Source organism: Artemia sp. Qi Xiang Cuo, chromosome 8, assembly GCF_049724085.1.
Source record: "Artemia sp. Qi Xiang Cuo chromosome 8, ASM4972408v1, whole genome shotgun sequence".
NCBI classification, from domain to species: Eukaryota; Metazoa; Arthropoda; class Branchiopoda; order Anostraca; family Artemiidae; genus Artemia; species Artemia sp. Qi Xiang Cuo.
In genome coordinates, this window is record NC_142801.1 from 64,653,959 (window position 1) to 64,673,026 (window position 19,068).

The window sequence follows — 19,068 nt, forward strand, 5'->3', positions numbered from 1 at the left end:
ATTTTCGGGAAAAGAGTGGGAGTGGTCCTACTGTTTGGTATTTAGATATCGTATCCGTTGGAATGGGCTAATCCATGTTCCAGAAACCCAAAATATTTTCACACTCGGTCAGCCATTATGACGTATTCTGAAGCAAAGAACGAAGGAGTTTTGGTGGGTCACACAAAAAATGAATTAGCTGCGTTCGTTTTCACCGTTCGTCGTTCTTAGTACTAAAAAGATTTTCTTGGTTTTACTCTTAAATTGCGTTTTATTTCGCCGTTCTAAGAACTTCATTTTAACTGAAAAAACGGCTTATAAGAGCTTTCCTTAGCCAGATAAAATTTCAAAGCCACAGATAAAATTTCAATCAACCAGTACAACAAAAATGGAAAATATACTAGTGAATGTAGCAAAAAAAGCAATAGAGTTACTAGAGGAAAGTGACTCTGACAATGAGCTCCTACTGGAAGCTGTGGCAGAAGATGTTTTTATGTCAGGAAGCTCAAGATATGTTTTGCACTTGCTAATGGTGACTTAGAGATAGGAAAAGTAAGTCTGGGCGCATTTTATTCCCTTGTTCATTGATTTTTTTTTAATAAGGCAGTTATTCAGTGTTTTTTTATTACACAAGGTCAATTGGACACAAGGAAAATGGAATTTTTTGGTAAAAGTCTAGTTCAGCTACTTTTTTAATTTTTTGGAAAGGGGTTAGGTTAAGAAAATAAAACTTTACGGGATGGGTCTATATGCTAAAGTATGCTCCGGTAAGGTGTTTTCAAGTATCTATCTCCACTCTTTTTCCTTTATAGGGCAGTGACTTTTGCTCACCTTTAAAGATTTTTGTGTTATAAAAGTGGAACCGTGCAAAACAGGTCTTTTGCTTAAATGAAGTACAAAAAGCCTGTTTTCAGCTTCACAACTTTGCTCAATCCTAATTTATGAGGTTTTAAATATCTGCAAATACATTTCCTGAGTTTTGAAAAGAAAATCTGACATGTACGAAAATTTTTGACAAGTCAGAAAAACTGGAGTAAATTTTCGGACAGGTCAGAAAATTTTCGGACAAGGTGATTTCTACCATTCAGGCTGATATGGCTTGAAATTTTAATCAAATAATAGGATACAAATTTCTTATATTAGGATAAAAATAATCAAATAATTTGAAAAAAAAATTCAAATTTTTAACACTTAGAAATCAGAAGGGGTTCAACTTAACGAAAAACATATACGAAAAACAAATCACTACCATTTTTTAAATGAAAGACCCCATCAACAAAATCTAAAAAATTAAATTATTCAATAAATTTGTTCTCTGTAATTTTTTTTTTATTTTAAAACTTGGCTCCCAAAAGTAAAACTAATGTTGTTGAACGGAGTATGAGGCTCAGTTTGTCGTACAAAGAACGACGGTAATAAGAACGAAGAACGGCATTTCAAAGAACGGCTTATAAGCAAAACATTTCATAGAACGGCGAAAACGAACGGCTTAATTGCAAAACCGAGGATTTGATTTCCATAGAATGACGAAAACGAACGCAGCTATTGTTTTGCGTGAAAACGTGATAGGATGAACAAGGGTAAATTTTCGAAGTAAATTGAGGTAAATTTGAAAATGGAAAGACTTTGGAATTAAAATTACAGACAAGCTACTTTTTGCTCTCTGGGATAGGGGGTTAGTTTAAGAAAATAAAACTTTCAGTGATGAATTAAGGGCTGAAAATATACTCTGGGAAGGTATTGCCAAGCTACTATGTTAACCCTCTATTCCTTAAAAATTTACCTAACCTACTTGACATATCTATAGGCTACCTACTGAAATTTGGAAAAAACAACATTATATCTTAATTTTAAGTTTTCAGCTACTTTTTCTCTGGTTTTAGTTCTGAAAAATGCAATTCCTATTTCTAAAAATGTAATGATAATTGAAGCAAAGGTTACAGCATACCTGAACTAGAATAGCTGCATTGTAATATATATAGTGTACATAACTACAACTTTGCAAGCACTAATTTGGATAAAATTAAAATTATAATAAAGGTGCAGAATCTCTAGATCTAGTGAACAAGCCCTCTTGTCTAGGCCTATGTGAAAGGAATGTATGTAGGGCCAATAGGGGTCTAAACATAGTATTTAACAAAATAGACTTTTTACTCTCAAAATGACAAAAACTAAAATTTGCTCTTTTAAGTCACTAAATTTAGGTCCCCACCTACAGGGAGGGGGTATGGCCCCCCTCTGGAATTGGAGACTGTACAGTAATTATGAGGAAACCAAAGGAAAAAGTGTAAATGTATTGTAGTTCATATTATTGACTTACAAATAAAGTGAACATACCACTTGATGCCTTTTTATGCTCTTTACAAATACAATAGTTGCTTCTATTGGAAATTCAAATTAACCCACCCAACCCCTGTAATGTGTAAATATATATCCTGAATTGTAACCACACCAAGAAGTTATCAACACTAGCTAAGGTATTGGAAAGTGGTTAGAAACATATACCTAGTTTAAAAATAAGTTGTTCAAGAGTAACATATTCCAGAAATACTTATTTATAACAATTCAAACCTCATTTATTAGGCAACTCAAATATAAAATGTTTTCCTACTGTTTCAAGTTTTTTGAATGCCATCAACAAAAATGATGCTGAATTTTGCAATTTGAAACTTTGCCATTGACAATTCATGGTATATGTTTGCACACAAGGGGGGTTGGGCAGGTAAATTTGAATTTCTGATTGAAGCAATTATTATATTTGTAAAGAGCATAAAAAAAAGGCATCATGTGGTATGTTTACTTCAGTTGTAAGTCAATAATATGAACAGCAACAAATTTACCAGAAAAAGACCAGAGTAGGAAAAAAACATAGAAAAAATGTGCATTGACCTGCAGTGTGCTGCCTGTCAATAGGTTTTGACTGATAATAAAAGCAATGTGAGTTCTAATTTGTGACTGAATGACCCCTTTCCAGTTTTTCACAAGTATTTTTCTGTATTATTTGGTTTGAGTTGAACGAAAAATATCAAGTTTTTCATGGTGATGAATGATCAGTAAATAGCAACCCCTATCAATAAGGAAAGCATAAAAATTCAAATATTGATAATATTAAGTAAAAAAATTGGCTATCTCTAATTTAAACATATCAATATTACTTAGTGAGGTTCAACACCTACAGTCTGTTTCAAATTTTTCATAAGTAGGCTATTGTTTTGTACATTTTTTTTTAACTATTTTAATTCTCTCATTTTTATATGCTTTTACTTTACTTGACATACTTTTTTGAATTACCTTTCAAAAAATTATTGTCTCTAAGCCTTGCTACCCATCAAAACCAGACTGAGAGACACTGAAATATTGACTGTTTTTTCTGCATCAACAAAAATATTCATATCTTAAAACTATACTGTTTCATTAATTAAATTTAAACAAATAACAACAATTTTTCAACTAAATGCAAGGAGCAACTTTAAAACTTAAAACAAACTGAAATTATTCTGTATATAATAGGGACTGCTCTCTCCTCAACTCATTGGGTAATATAAACTTCAAAGCCTTGGCAGGAATTTGGTAAGATACACAATAGGATGATCCTTTTAGCTCAGAGACGATTCTCTGGACTTCAAACTCCAAAACAGGATCCAAAGCCATCAATTTTTGACAAGAGGGACTGTGGTACTCTTTAAAGTCACTGGTAGAAAAAGCACTCATCAAAATACCTTCAGAAATTTATTTCTCTATGGATGCAAAGTAAGAGCAAAATTCATCCATTATGACTAGGCTATTAGGTATTACTGCCCCCTTTAGAAATTAATGTTGTCTATTTGAAAGTTATATCTTTTGGAATTCGGATGAAAAACTGTGTTTATAAGTTGCCAGGTTTTTCTCATATTCCTGCCGAATTTGGAGAACACCTAAGAGTAATGAATACACTTGACTTTACAAATTAAGGAGTTCAATAAATTTTTATATTTTTAGTTCAATGAATTTTTTATATTTTTTACACTTTTCAAGATAAGGATGAGAGTTAGAGGACTTGAATGCCTTCCACAAATAAGTCTTTCCTTTTGTACTCTTAAGAAGAGCTGCAGTCACCCAAGGGGCACAAGGAACTGAACGCTTGGAGGTGTTAGAAGCTGAGGTTGCAAAGCAACTGTCAACAAAGGCCTCTGACTAAATCATAAAATTTGTTGAAAAGACTATGAACAGACCAACTTGAATTGGCGAGAAACTCCCAGGAGGTATCAGGCAATCGAAATTTAAACTGTTCAAGTTGATGCTGTTGGTAACAGAATGGTAAATAACAAGGAGGGGAAGGAACTGAAGATAGACCAGAGATTGAATAATGTGTAATGCATGGAAAGTGGTCAGAGATCATAACAAAGCTCAAGCTAGGCATTAAAGTAGAGAAAATATTGTCAATTAATGTGGCATATGTGTCAGTAACTCTAGTAGCTATAGTGATTCGAAGAAACTTATGAAAGGATAAAGCAGAGGAAAAAAAGTCATATGAAGTTGTAGATGAAGTTTTTAACAGGTCAACCTTGAAGTCTTCTAAAAGGATAATTTCATAATTACTTCTGGATATTTCAGACATAACCTTGTAAAAAATTCCTAGGAAAGAAGGAATCAACCCACTTGGCAGGTGGTATATTTCCCCAAAGATGGTTCTCTCATTGTCAATAAAAATTTCAATGGAAATAGACTAAAAAATTCCATCCAAATGTTTACACAGATCACTGCGCCAAGTATAATCTAGGTAATCAGGAATATAAATTGCTAAACTACCTTTTATTCTCCAATCTATTTCCAAATTTCAAGTTATATCTGGAAATATCTAAAAACATATCATTGCCCTATTGAAGAAATATTTCACAGAGTCCAATATTCTGAGGAGAAGAATTATCTATGAGAGACTTCAAACTATTTAGAGAAGAACATACACCTTGACTGTTTAAATGAAGAACAGAGAAATTAATATCAGAATTCACGTTTTCGGCCATGTCATATCTATAGACACAATCTGCTGTATAATCACTAGTCAAAATTTATGTTGTGTACTACGCATTCCTGAAAGAGCTCCAGGAATTTGGTGAGGAGTCATCCGACTTTGTTGTCATCTTAGGGCATTTTTTTTTCTTAGCTGGCCTGCATAATGTGTTGGTTTTTCAGAATGCCAGAAAAAGAAAGGCGTTCCATACAATAGTTTCATTCAGCAGGTCCCAAGAAGGTGGTTGAACGTTGAGTCCTGCTGTTTGCTGAGTGATTGGTCAGTAGCCAGCACTCTTGGAGTAGTTTTTACAAGATAATACAAAACTACTCCAATTTCGGCAGGAATATGAGCAAAACCTGGCAACTTAAAAACACAGTTCTTCATCCGAATTCCAAAAGATATAACTTTCAAATAGACAACATTAATTTCTAAAGGGGGCAGTAATACCTAATAGCCAAGTCATAATGGATGAATTTTGCTCTTACTTTGCATCCATAGAGAAATAAATTTCTGAAGGTATTTTGATGAGTGCTTTTTCTACCAGTGACTTTAAAGAGTACCACAGTCCCTCTTGTCAAAAATTGATGGCTTTGGATCCTGTTTTGGAGTTTGAAGTCCAGAGAATCGTCTCTGAGCTAAAAGGATCATCCTATTGTGTACCTTACCAAATTCCTGCCAAGGCTTTGAAGTTTATATTACGCATTTAGTTGAGGAGAGAGCAGTCCCTGTTATATACAGAATAATTTTAGTTTGTTTTAAGTTTTAAAGTTGCTCCTTACATTTAGTTTAAAAATTGTTGTTATTTGTTTAAATGTAATTAATGAGATAGTATAGTTTTAAGATTTGAATACTTTTGTTGATGCAGAAAAAACAGTCAATATTTCAATACTCTCAGTCTGGTTTTGATGGGTAGCAAGGCTTAGAGACAATAATTTTTTGAAAGGTAATTCAAAAAAGTATGTTAAGTAAAGTAAAAGTATATAAAAATGAAAGAATTAAAATAATTACAAAAAAATGTACAAAACTATAGTCTACGTATGAAAAATTTGAAACAGACTGTAGGTGTTAAACCTCACTAAGTAATATGGATTTGTTTAATTTAGAGAAAGCCAATTTTTTTACTTAATGTTATCAATATTTAAATTTTTACGCTTTCCTGATTGATAGGGGTTGCTATTTACTGATCATTCATCACCATGAAAAACTTGATATTTTTTGTTCAAATCCAACCAAATAATACACAAAAATACTTGTGGTAAACTGGAAAGGGGTCATTCAGTCACAAATTAGAACCCATATTGCTTCTATTATCAGTCAAAGCCTATAAAAATGTACAAAACAATAGCCTACTTATGAAAAATTTGAAACAGACTGTAGGTGTTGAACCTCACTAAGTAATATTGATATGTTTAAATTAGAGAAAGCCAATTTTTTACTTAATGTTATCAATATTTGAATTTTTATGCTTTCCTGATTGATAGGGGTTGCTATTTACTGATCATTCATCACCATGAAAAACTTGATATTTTTTGTTCAACTCCAACCAAATAATGCACAAAAATACTTGTGGTAAACTGGAAAGGGGTCATTCAGTCACAAATTATAACCCATATTGCTTCTTTTATCAGTCAAAGCCTATTGGCAGGCAGCCAACTGCAGGCCAATTCACATTTTTTCTATGTTTTTTTCCTACTCTGGTCTTTTTCTGGTAAATTTTTTGCTGTTCATATTATTGACTTACAAATAATTTGAACATACCATTTGATGCCTTTTTTTTATGCTCTTTTTAAATATAATAATTGCTTCAATCAGAAATTCAAATTTACCCACCCCACCCTCCTAATTTGCAAATTAATACCCTGAATTGGAATATACCATGAATTGTCAATGGCAAAGTTTCAAATTGCAAAATTTAGCGTCATTTTTGTTGATGGCATTCAAAAAACTTGAAACAATAGGAAAACAGTTTATATTTGAGTTGCCTGATAAATGAGGTTTGAATTTTTATAAATAAGTATTTCTGGAATATGTTACTCATGAATAACTTATTCTTAAATTAGGTATATGTTTTTAACCACTTTTCAATAACTTAACTAGTGTTGATAACTTTTTTGTGTGGTTACAATTCAGGGTATATATTTACACGTTAGGGCAATTATTATATTTGTAAAGAGCATAAAAAAGGCATCAAGTGGTATGTTCACTTTATTTGTAAGTCAATAATATGAACTACAAAACATTTATACTTTTTCCTTTGGTTTCCTCATAATTACTGTACAGTCTCCAATTCCAGAGGGGGGCCATACCCCCTCCCTGTAGGTGGGGAACTAGCTTTAGTGACTTAAAAGAGCAAATTTTAGTTTTTCTAATTTTGAGAGTAGAAAGTCTATTTTGTTAAATATCATGTTAAGACCCTTATTGGCCCTATATATATACATTCCTTCCGCATAGGCCTAGACAAGAGGGCTTCTTTACTAGATTCTGAGTTTCTGCACCCTTATTATAATTTAAAGTTTATCAAAATTAGTGCTGGATAGCATGTTGCCTGTCATGCGGAAGACCCGGGTTTGATTCCCCGTAGGAGTAAATTTTATATATATAGAATTTAAAGTAGTATCTCTTAAATTTAAAGTTTAAAAAAGAAACTCAGTTTCTTTTTTAAATCCAATCTATTAAATACTTCGGCTCAACAGGCGGTTTTTTTTGGGGGGGGGGAGGCATCCCCCCCCACTTTAACTCCTGACGCCATCAGCTAACAGTTAGTCAAGCAATAATAAGTAATAAACTGTACAAAAACGTGCAGAAATTATTTGGAAAGAACTACGTTTTCTAAAGAGGCTGAGTCATAAGTTCGAACCTTAAAACGTACAGGGATTAGGAGGTACAGTTGGGGGGCTGCCATCCCCCAAACCCCCCGCTTTTGCAGCCTCTTTTGTTAAGGTTTTTAGTTTGGGGGTCTTGCGCCCCCCTCAACCCCCGATTTTTACCTTGCAAATAAATGCTTTGCAACACGAACGAAGTCTGCTTGAATTTTTTACCGTAAGAACATCCTATTGCATCTCTCTGATAAGAAACAGTTCTGAGCCTGTTTGCTGGATTTTTTACAGGAGATATTTCTCTAACCGATAAGAAGCTATAATGTGATGAACTTGGTACGACCAACTGATTGCAGGCTACAGGACTTAAAAAACCTTAACAAAAGAGGCAACAAAAGCGAGGGGTGGGGACAGAAAAAGGATATCGATGCATATCTACATTGACAGTTTTCCTTCTGGTTTTTTGTCTGAAAAAATTCTTTTTTTTTGTAAAATAGTGCTACTTAGCAAAAAAAGTGCCACTTTTGCTAAAAAGTGTCCTTACAGCGTCAGGTGTCCCGAAAAGTGCCATTTAAAAAGAAGTGTCAGAAGTGACACAAAGTGTCACCGATGGCAACCCTGGGTTTGGTTTCGGTATGCCAGTGTTATCAGATTGCGAACCAAAACGTAAGCAAGAGCCTTTAAAACACAAGTCGAAAATAAGACAGGCAATGTTTTGTCCCAAATACAACTCAATCTTTACCTTTCTTACTTCGTAAGCAAGTATAATTTACCTCAATTTACTTCGAAAATTTACCCTTCGTTCATCCTATCACGTTTTCATGCAAAGAATCATTTTTTGCTTGACCCACCAAAACTCATTCGTTCTTTGCTTCAGAATACGTCATAATGGCTGACCGAGAGTGAAAATATTTTGGGTTTCTGGAACATGAATTAGCCCATTCCTACGGATACGATATTTAAATACCAAACAGTAGGACCACTCCCACCCTTTTCCCGAAAATAAGTCCAATTAAAATTTTGAAATAGTCATTCTGTTCAAAATGGTCAAAAAGTTAACTAATCATGCTTCCGGGTTTGATAACCTTCCCCCTGTCCACAGGGTTAGGGTTGTAAGCTATACAAGCTTTTTATATTGTTGAAATTTAGTTTTTGATCAAAGGGGTGGTCGAATAGACTTTTGAGGAGGCTAATTCAATTGAAAATCGAAAGTTATAGCCCCCTTTTTAAGAGTCAAAAGTAATATAAGGGCATCCGAAAAGGCTAAGGGCGTTAATCTGAATCTTTGGAGAATGCTGAGGGGTATATTATACTAAATCAAAAAACACTGTGTGTTTTTCAAAAAAAATCAAAAAAATCAAAAAATCAAGCATCCTGTTTGTCAAACAGGAGTGTCTGAAACATTTTAAAAATGGCTGTTTTTAAAATATTTCATTTTATTGAGTTGAAACTTTTAGGAAATTTTGAAGGCGTGTTGGAAAGTTGTCTTAAAGCCGACAGCTTCCTCCAATTCTATTTTAATTGCCCTCCCTCCAAAACAAATGATCAAAATTCTGACATTGACACCTTGTTCAAAAACTGTCAAAAGCTCAAATAGCTATGCTTATGTGGATAGCAAAACCTTTCCCCAACCAAAGCCTTGGAGAAGGATGCTGAACGAAATAAAACACACTGTGTGTGTGCTGATTGTCAGAAGGACATAACCGAGCAGCTAAGGGTGTCAAGTTGAAAATTTCAGGGCGTATTGAGGAGGATGGTGAAGAGCTATTGGAGGGCAACCAGCCCCCTTGCCCTTTTTAGATGCTTTTTTCTCTAATCACTTATCAAAATCTTGAAGAAGCAATTTGGTCAAAGAAGTCAGAATGTTTAGTAACTATGCCTCAGGGGATGCAATGCACTCCATAGCCCTCAGGGTAGGTATTTTAAATCATGTAATTTGCCCTTTTTTACCTGGGGATTTATCATAAGGAAAAGAGGGCGGTTTTGCTTGTAGGTGTGTTCGAAAAGGCTAGGGTTATTGAGGTGAAACTTTGCGGAATGTTGAAGGGCATGTTGAAATAAATCTAAACATACTATGTGTATCCCATTTATTAAAAAGGTGTATCTGCAATATTACAGAGCAAGCTGAGGGTATTAAGATAAAACTCTCAGGGCATGTCAAGCAGGATGTTAAAAAGATGTCAATAAGATGTAAAATAAAATCAAACCACACTATATGCAGGAAAGTTTTCATAAGGACACAAGAACAATGTCTAAAGATTGACTAAGGATACTAAGTTGAAACTTTAAATATACGTTGAGAGGTATGTTGAAAAACGAACGAAGGGCACCCTCCTTCTTGCCCAAAAAGTTGCATTTGCAATATCTTAGGAACGGGTAAAGATATTGACTTGATATTTTCACTGCCGCTCCTCCTATTGAGCTTACAAATGAAACTGGTTGTGATTTCAACTCTGACTACTTTCAACTACATTAACTTGCAACTGTAATTGCTTGCAACTCCTACTACATTTATTTGTCACTACTTTCAGGTAATGTTGAGGAGTTGTTGAACTTCGAAACTTTAATAATGAAAAAAAAACACCCCTTTGATGTTTTGATACTTTGATGAAACTCTGATGCTATAAAAACAGCTTTAATGTTAAAATGGGGAATGTTGAAAAACTTGAAACTTTGACAAAATACTTTGACAGAAATTAATTTTAAAAACACGTTCCGGAAAAGAAGTTTTCAAAGAAAAGTAAAGTTCCCTACAATAATCACTACGATCAAAAGCTTGGCTACTGCCCCCTTCCTTCTCCTTTAACTGTAACTGTCTAATGCCTAATGTGACATTTACACTTTACTGAAAACTGATTGTAGTACAAATATTTTCTTTTGTTCTTACAAAATTGAAAGTGAAGATAATAATTACAGTGAAATAAATCTTGAATTACTGAGCTGTCAGCAACTAATATCATTTTACGTCAAATATTCAGTCTAATTGTATTAGTTCTTTCCAAGGAATGTTCATAATTTATAGTTTACAATAAAACAAAAATGAAACAATAGGTTTTATACTTTTAGAGTTAAGGGGAGGGGAAAGGTTTATTTGTTTTTTTCGTAGAATTCTAGTATGGAAAACTTCTGCAATCCCAAAAACTAGCAAGAAATCCTTAAAGTTCAACATTTCGTCTCAATATTTCCGAGAGTCTCATCTTGATAACTTTGAACTTTTTGGACATCATGGGGAAACATGCCCCTCTAAGTAGTGGGGGGATTCCTGTTTCAAACACTTGCCCTCCCGGATTATAAACGCATGCCCTACCGTGGTTTTGAACGCACGCCCTACCGTGGTTTTAAACGCATGCCCTGGATTCCCATAACACCCAGGAGTTATTAATTTTCTAAAATACACAGGTGTCACATTCGGTTGGCATGTAATATGGATGGTGCAATCTTGTTTCAGTATTATAATAGTAGAAAATAAGAGACGTAGGTTTTAGGGAATGTTTACATTGCAACATCAACTCAAATGAATCAACTTTATTACCCTTTTCTCTTCCCGTCAATTTCGACCAAAATTGATTCACCCGTAGAACTACACAGTTACAATTTGTGACTTTAACTGCCTACACAACCAAATTACGAACCAAAAAAAGAGAAAAAGAAAGAACTTTTATCTGAAAAAACAAGAACTGAAGGTTCCAACATGTGGTATATCATGTCCCCCTACATACCAGTTGTCCTTGTCCCAGTATATATCATGCGACCTCTACTTGCAAATTTTGTCCGATTTTTTTTTACTCTTGCATATTTTTCCACAAGATGGCCACACAACCTGGCCTGATGTTTTAGCTTTCGTTTGCTATCTTACACACACAGTTTCTGTAAACCATTACAAAATAAAACACAAAAAAATATTGCCCAAATGTTTTTTTGGGGGTATAGCCGAAACTTTGAAGTCAATTTTCTCAAAAACAAAAATAGCAACTTACCAAAATGATTTAAACTGTCATGTTCACCATTGAATGAACTATACTAGGTGACTTTATTGAATTTGTTAAAGAATGCTAGATGGCAGATAAGTACTATGTTCCACCTTATACCCCGTCCCTGCATATACCACTCTCCCCTACAATAGATATTAATCTAAATGAATACCGTAAATAAATCTTAAAACGAGTGAAACGTAAATTGAATATGCAAATCAAGCTTGAAACGAACAAAAATCAATAAATGCCATTTTTACAAAAATAACTCAAAGACCATATAACGAAAACTCTGGGGTCGACACAGCCCCCCATGACCCGAAGGCATTGTAAGTTATGCCCTGGGAGAATATATGGTTCTTATGGCAAGGATGCTCGTAAAAACTTCAGAGAGGGCTAATTTGATTGGAAATTGAAAGTTCTAGTTCAGTTTTTGAGAGTAAAAAAAGATTTGTGGGCAACTAGCCTTCCCCCCCTCCCCCGCGCCCCTTTTTTCCCGAATCCATCCGATAAAATTTTGAGATAGCCATTAAGTTAAAAATTAGAAAACTCCAGGTTATTATGGGTAATCCTTAGCGGGTAATCGGGTAATCTTTAACGAAGGGTTCATATCTAGAGGGGGGCAAAGTTGTCGTTTTTTTTATTGAAGCACCAGTTAAAAAAAAACACCCCAATAAAAGTAGGCCTATTCTTCAAAGTTTAAGGGGATACAGTTTTGAAAAATCTCTGAAAAAGAAAGCAAAGAAAAAATTCCAGCTTTATTTAAAAATAATGATAGGTACAAAAAAACTTTGAATAGATATGTAGTGGGTGTGGTAAGTGTCCTCATTAAAAAGCTCATGACCGAAAGCTTCATTACAATTGACATTTTTAGGGAGGCAGTCGAGGAGGGAAATGACCTTCACTAAGATCATTTAAAAAAAGATATTGCTTAGGTATGATGGATAGATCTATGAATGTGCTGACTACTCCCAAACAAGTTTTAAGGTCTAAATCAGTCATTAAGTCACTTAATGACTAAATCAGTCACTAAGTCATTGAGGCTATGTAAAATGTTCGCAATAAATTTAGTTACAAATAAAAGAAGGCAAAATAACTTTCTAATTTCTAAAATCCAACTGATTTTGTTTTTATATCTGTAAAACATTTTCCTCTCTTTGTGATCGGGCTAGAACGGTACATTGGTAGGGAGGTCTATCTCAGTCTTCAAAAACGAATTTGAGGTTGTCTAAGACTTATTTATACAGATATATATTTTGTTTTTATAATACTTGTACGATGCCAAGCTGTATCGTAATGTTCAATTTATTTCATCTTTTTTAATTTGGTTATCAATCTTTAGTTTTAGTGCATACATCTAGTGGTATCAATTTAGAAAAAAACGGAGAGGAGGTTAGGGGGGGGGGGGTTAAACCTAGAGGGAAGGGGGCAAAGTTTTTGTTATTTTTTTCATAAAGTGGTAAAAAGTATTTTGAGTTAAATTACCCCAGAGAAGCTATTCTTCAAAGTCTAGGGTGTACAGTTTAGAAAAAATGTCTGAAAAAGAAAACAAAGAAAAAATTTCAGCTTTATTAAAAAAACCCAATATATTCAACCATTTGGTTTATTTTGTGTTAAGTTATTTTTTCTCAATTTAACATTTGAACAGATATATATTTTATATAGGATCCTGAACTCCTGGAATTATCAGAAGAAGAATGTGAAGAACTATTAAATCGCTGGAAGCCTTTGGCTGATTATGTAAAGTATCTTACCTTTGACCTTGATGACTTCTTTTATGTGAATTCGAATTTTCCTAAGACAATCTATACAAAAGTTGTCTTTTGTTGCACTTCATTAGTAAGTCTCACCTTGTATTACTATCCAAAAGAACTATTTTCTGGCTCAACTAGTAGAGTCACAAATTTTGCAACTTTAAGGCGCCTCGAAATAAAGATGAAAGATATAAGGCTATATGTTCTCTGTACTTTCTCATTTTAATCTACCATATTGACCAAGCCTGTGCCAGATCTTAACACCATATTGACTAAGACTATGTCAAATCTTAAACATCTATCTGTCGCAGGTACACGCAGTAATGAATGCTTATATCGCTCGATTTTAGCTTTTACATCACTTTTTACATTACAAGTTAGAACCCTTACATCACTTGATTTTAGCTGTTCTGGAATACTTGCATGTGATTTAATTAGTATATGCAAAACACCAGATCCGAGATTAACATCATTAAATCTAGAGATTTGTTTTGATATCATTGATTCTGGGTTTGAAGAAATTCCTGCTCATCCAACTGAATTGGGGAACTTGAACATAAATTGTGTTTGAAGGATTACTTATAGAACTTTTAGTGATGTTTGTTATCGACAGAAAAGATTGAAAACATTCAGTTTAAAAGGAAACAAAGGAATAACCCTTGGTGCACCAAAGTGTGTGACGTAACTAAAGTGTGACTGTGTGACTGCGTTTGATAAACCATTGAATATACAACTGACTCATCTGGACTTGAGCTATTCAAAATTTGAGAAACCTTGTCTGAAACTTATGTTTACAAAACTAATCAATTTGCGAAATCTCCGCTGTGATACCGCTCTGTTTTATGGTAATGTAGACGATGACCTATTTACAGACATAACAACCAATTTGGTGAATTTGGTAATTTTAGAGGTGCCCTGCTGTAACATCACCGACCGAGACTTGACCGGGATTGATGATTCTGGGATTGCAACTGGGCCTTCTCTGAGGAATTTGAAAAGTAAGTGTTATTTATTTTATTATTTTAAGATAGAATATTAGACAGTGGCTGTAAAAATATACTTTGTACTTTAAATCAAGATAGTTTGAGTCTATATTTATCAAAATCAGTAAGTACATTCTATTGTGTTGATTCTGAAGACTTGGGGTTGTTTAACTCAAGAAAAATAGTACCGTCATTTAGTTTACGCATTTGTTCCAAGAAGAGTATATAGGAGGGGGTTGAGAGACGGGGTGGTATATAAGATTTTCTGATTTACCATAATGTGATTTACCATAGTAGCATGTGGTTGTATTATGGTGAAGTTCCGTCTTTTTTGAGGTAGAGCTTTGTTCTTCAGAATGTCACAAGACTTTTTAATAAAAAAACAACGTCAAAACGCTTAACTAATAATGCTTAATCTAGATTGGATCTGTTTGTGTCTTTTTGGTATGGATGCACGTTTTTATCCGGTATATCATGACTGCTTAAGTTTTGGTAGTCGAGACTGATAAAGATAATGTTGTTGAGATATCATAAGCTGTATGAACATCCAGCCATAGTTGTTACACCATTTTGGGAAATTTGTACGTGATTTCTATACTAATGGGTCATATGCAAAGATTGAAGAAAAGTGAACTAAGGATGGGTATTTTTCATTAATCTACGCTAAGAGGATGCTACTAGCTCCTGTAGTTGGCAATTTTTGTTGAAAAAATGATCTAGACTCCTCAGAACTCCTATTAATTTAATGTCAATGACACTTTCATTAGTATCAACTCGATAAAAAGGATGGTAATACCAGTGATTCTTCACTGCACCCTCCATCTTTAGCGATAATACTGACCGGATAAGTGAAATTATCCACTTAACACCCCCCTGAAATTTTCTTGAAAAGTTCACATTAGCAGCCTGAGCCTTTTTGGAGAGTTATCATTACCAAGTATCTCTGAGTATAAGAATATAGTGTTGTTGGTTGAATCGGAGTTAATTTTCACTAAGCTGCCATTTATCGTCTTTACTGCTGCTTCATATAAGAGTTTTTGTATTCAAATCTTGGAGAATCAAAGATCCTCCTAAAGATTTGGAATGAAGCAAAAAAAAGGCTAAAGATAAATGATACAACGTTCAATACTCTCAATATTCTCGCTACCCTTAATACTCAGAATATACAAGTTTAGTCACTGTGTAATAATTTTTTAACACTGAAGCTGGACTGTGGGAAAGTTGAATTGTATACTATTCCCTTTGAGATTTTATCCCGTGCAAGATCTGCCCGATTTGCATATGGTAAAAATCTTGAAAACCTGGCATTCAAGAAAGCAAAAGAGACGAAAGGAGAGGAAAGAGAAAGCAGCGCGAAGAAAAATAGACTCGTGCATTAATAGAAAGTCTTGAAATGGAAGAAAAATCTATAGTTGGATTAGAAAATGATAGAGAAAGAAAGTAATAAGAGCTCTCGATAAAGGAAACTGTTTCAGATAGTCCTTTGGAAGAAGTCACTTAAGGACTAGATAGTGCTGTGATGTCAAAGATAAAGTCTTGAAGACAACTGTTTAGAAGGTTGAATTGACTGCTAAAAAGAAGTAGTAGTTCATCTTCGAATGTTCCGAAGAAACTACTGAAAAAAAACGTATCTATACGTTTTATCTACTCTCCGTTTTAAATGTTATTTTCTCTTCTTCTTTATTGTATTTTAAGTACCTTTCTTGAAGTGAATGTACAAAGTAAATGAATAGTGCTTGGTATCTAGTGAAAAGTTTTTCTTTACTGTTGTCTTCTATAGATACGTTATTGGTTTTGCTAAATTGTAACTGTTTTCGATTACTTATTTTCCTTGCTTTTACATCAAACCAGACACGCCGTACAACATTCTGGTAAGAATCGTAGATAGAAATGTTATGCATTGCTCTGATCGAAATTCTGTCAGATATTTTAGGTAGAATTGAAAGGCAATGTTAGGAAAGTTTCAACACCGCTCGCTTGAGTGCTGGTGGTATTAATGGTTATTATTTCAGAAGAGGTCTATAATTTATTTCCTTGTTCTTGGACTCGAAAGTTCTGCAAGTCCTACTGTTAGTCCGTTTTTTCTTTATGACCCCTGCCGTGTGCATTCAAGGTTGTCAAAAAGATGCATCTGTGATATCCTAAGAACGCCTAACAGCATTAAGTTGAATTTGTTTAGGCACAATAAGGGGTACGTTTAATTAGATTGAAAGAATCTATATGCATATTTGCATATATATGTGTATTTGCAACATCATAGGCAGAGCAATATCGCTGCCTAAGTGAAGAGTGATATGGGCACAATGTATTATTTATTTATTTATTGTTATTTTTTTTAGACCAGGTCACTTTGTATAGAAGGAGTTGTCATAGGAACTTTGAAAGGAGCTCATGCAATGGAAATTGAAAAATTGAAAGGGCTAGTGCTCTTTTCAATAGTCGAAAACAATTGGAGGGTAGCCGTCTACATAGTATGCCTTCAAGAACACCTCCTGACTTCTACTGGTATTAACGTGTTAAAAAGAAGTCGTAATCATTCCGTTCTTACAACTAATGCTGAGGTCACTTTTGGTAGACCTTGTGGAGGCATCGCGTGCATTGTTAAGAATAACCTGAGTTTGCTCTCTACAGTGTGTTTTCACAGTGATAAATACATCCTTGTGGTTCAGTTTGGTAATACTCTGCTGATAAATATGTTTCTCCCATGTAACAAAAAAACTGGTTCTACTTTAAACGCGTATATGAAAGCCATGGCAAATCTTAAGGCTATTCTTGCATCTGTTGTATCAACTGGTTGTGATTTCATAGTGGTTGGTGACTTCAATACAGATATTACAATTCAGTCAATTCAATCCATTTTAGTCCTTGATGCTTTTTCCGCTTATAAAATAATCGAGAAAAGTGTTGATTATTCATATATTCATCAATCTAGAAGTTCGTCTAATATTGACCATGTAGTTACCTCGCCAAATATTAATGTTTCGACTGTTCTTGTTCATGTAGACGATCGTGATACTGACCATCTCCAGATTTCGTTCTCTGCTTCAATAGTCGCTTTCCGTTCTACTTGACCATTTACACAAAGTTTTAAGTGGTTTTACAGGAATAACTGGAGTAGAGCTAATTTTGCACTTTATATTACTACGTTGTCCGCGTTATTAGGCTCTATAAAAGTTCCTTACCATTTGCTTCAAGTTACTGACCGTTTTTCAAATGATAAGCAGTCTCTAAATAAATATTATGATAAAATAATTTGGTGCTTCAAACAAGCAGAGGTGACTGCTGTTCCTCTAGAAAATATTAAAGTTAAAACTAGAAAACCAGAATGGGTTTTTGACCCAGAATTAAAAGTTGTAAAGAATAAAGCTAAGTTTTGGCTACGAATATGGGTGTCTTGCGGTCGGGCAAATCAAGGAGTTCTCTTCGATCTGAAGCAAAGTACCAAGCGTGCATATAAAAAGCGTTTGCGGCAGTCTAGGGTATCTCGTTTGATTTTCCTGCGTTGAGAAAGAAGTGGTCTCATGTTCCGAATTCGGATACGCTTAGTAGTCAGTTTTCTGAAAGTCCTATAGCAGTTCATACTTGAGTGTCGTATTACAATGACATTTTAGGCAAGGTGAACCGGGAAGTTGAAAAGCTTTTTAGTAGTCTTTTTGAGTCGTATTTGCCTAATCGTATTTCTCAGAGTAATGTATTACCAGTTTCTACTGTTGATATTGGTCAAGCTATTGAGAACATGCAATCTAGCTCTGTTGATCAAGACGGAATTTCATATTATCATCCAAAAGTAGTTTGCCCAACTTTGTTAGATTACCTTCAGCTACTGTTTCAAATGTGTTTAGCTACTTCTATGGTTCCCGACAGTTTTCTCTGTGGCACAGTCACCTCGGTTTTGAAGCGTGGAAAACTTCGTCCGAGTGTAGTTTTTATCAATTAATTACTGTTTCGTGCAATCTTAGCAAAATTTTTGAATATATTCTTCTCGCTTTCATTTCAGAATATGTTAATTTTGGTGAAAACCAATTTGGCTTTCAAAAAAGGCTGGGATGTCAGCACACCCATCGTGTTCTAGCTTCCCTCCTGTTGCAGTCTGTTAATAATAAATCTCCTCTTCATATCTGTGGTCTTGATCTTTCGATAGTATAGTCCACTCACATGCACTCTATTCAATTTTTTCCAATAACATTCACCTTTCTATCGTTGTTTTGTTACGGTACTGGTATTCTAACTCTTTTATTCATGTAAAATATAATGGAGTAGTTTCTGATTCAAAGGTGTTTCTTCGGCGTGGGGTCCGTCAAGGTGGCGTGCTTTCTCCAACTATTTTTAAGTTATGTATTGCTCGTATCCTTTCATCTTTGCCTTCGACTTTCATTTCTGATGGAATTGATGTCTCCTATCTCGCTTATGCGGACGATGGTCTCCTTCTCAGTCGTTCTAGGGCTGGGCTCTCACATTGTGTCAGCTGGATCTCAGACCAGTTCAGATGGATTGGGCTTATGTTGAACGCTGATAAGTGCGAATGTACTTCATTTAATTCAAGTGCGAGTCTCCCTCTTAACTGTGGTTTTT

General features: G+C 34.4%; 1 protein-coding gene across 5 annotated transcripts in view; it reads left to right on the forward strand.

Moving 5' to 3' along the window:
* The first annotated feature begins 1,564 nt into the window (after positions 1-1,564).
* The window catches only part of LOC148949696 (uncharacterized), a 33,740-nt gene continuing 16,236 nt past the window's right edge, over positions 1,565-19,068 (forward strand). For 4 of the 5 annotated variants that reach the window (XM_089093672.1, XM_089093675.1, XM_089093673.1 and 1 more), the window contains exons 1-2: positions 9,583-9,701; positions 13,425-14,511. In XM_089093672.1, coding sequence (XP_088949798.1) covers positions 9,651-9,701; positions 13,425-13,739 — 366 coding nt within the window. In that variant the 5' untranslated portion in view covers positions 9,583-9,650 and the 3' untranslated portion in view covers positions 13,740-14,511. Of the gene's footprint in view, positions 1,583-9,582; positions 9,702-13,424; positions 14,512-19,068 lie in introns of those variants that run through there. The other variant, XR_016142155.1, reaches the window with a different exon arrangement.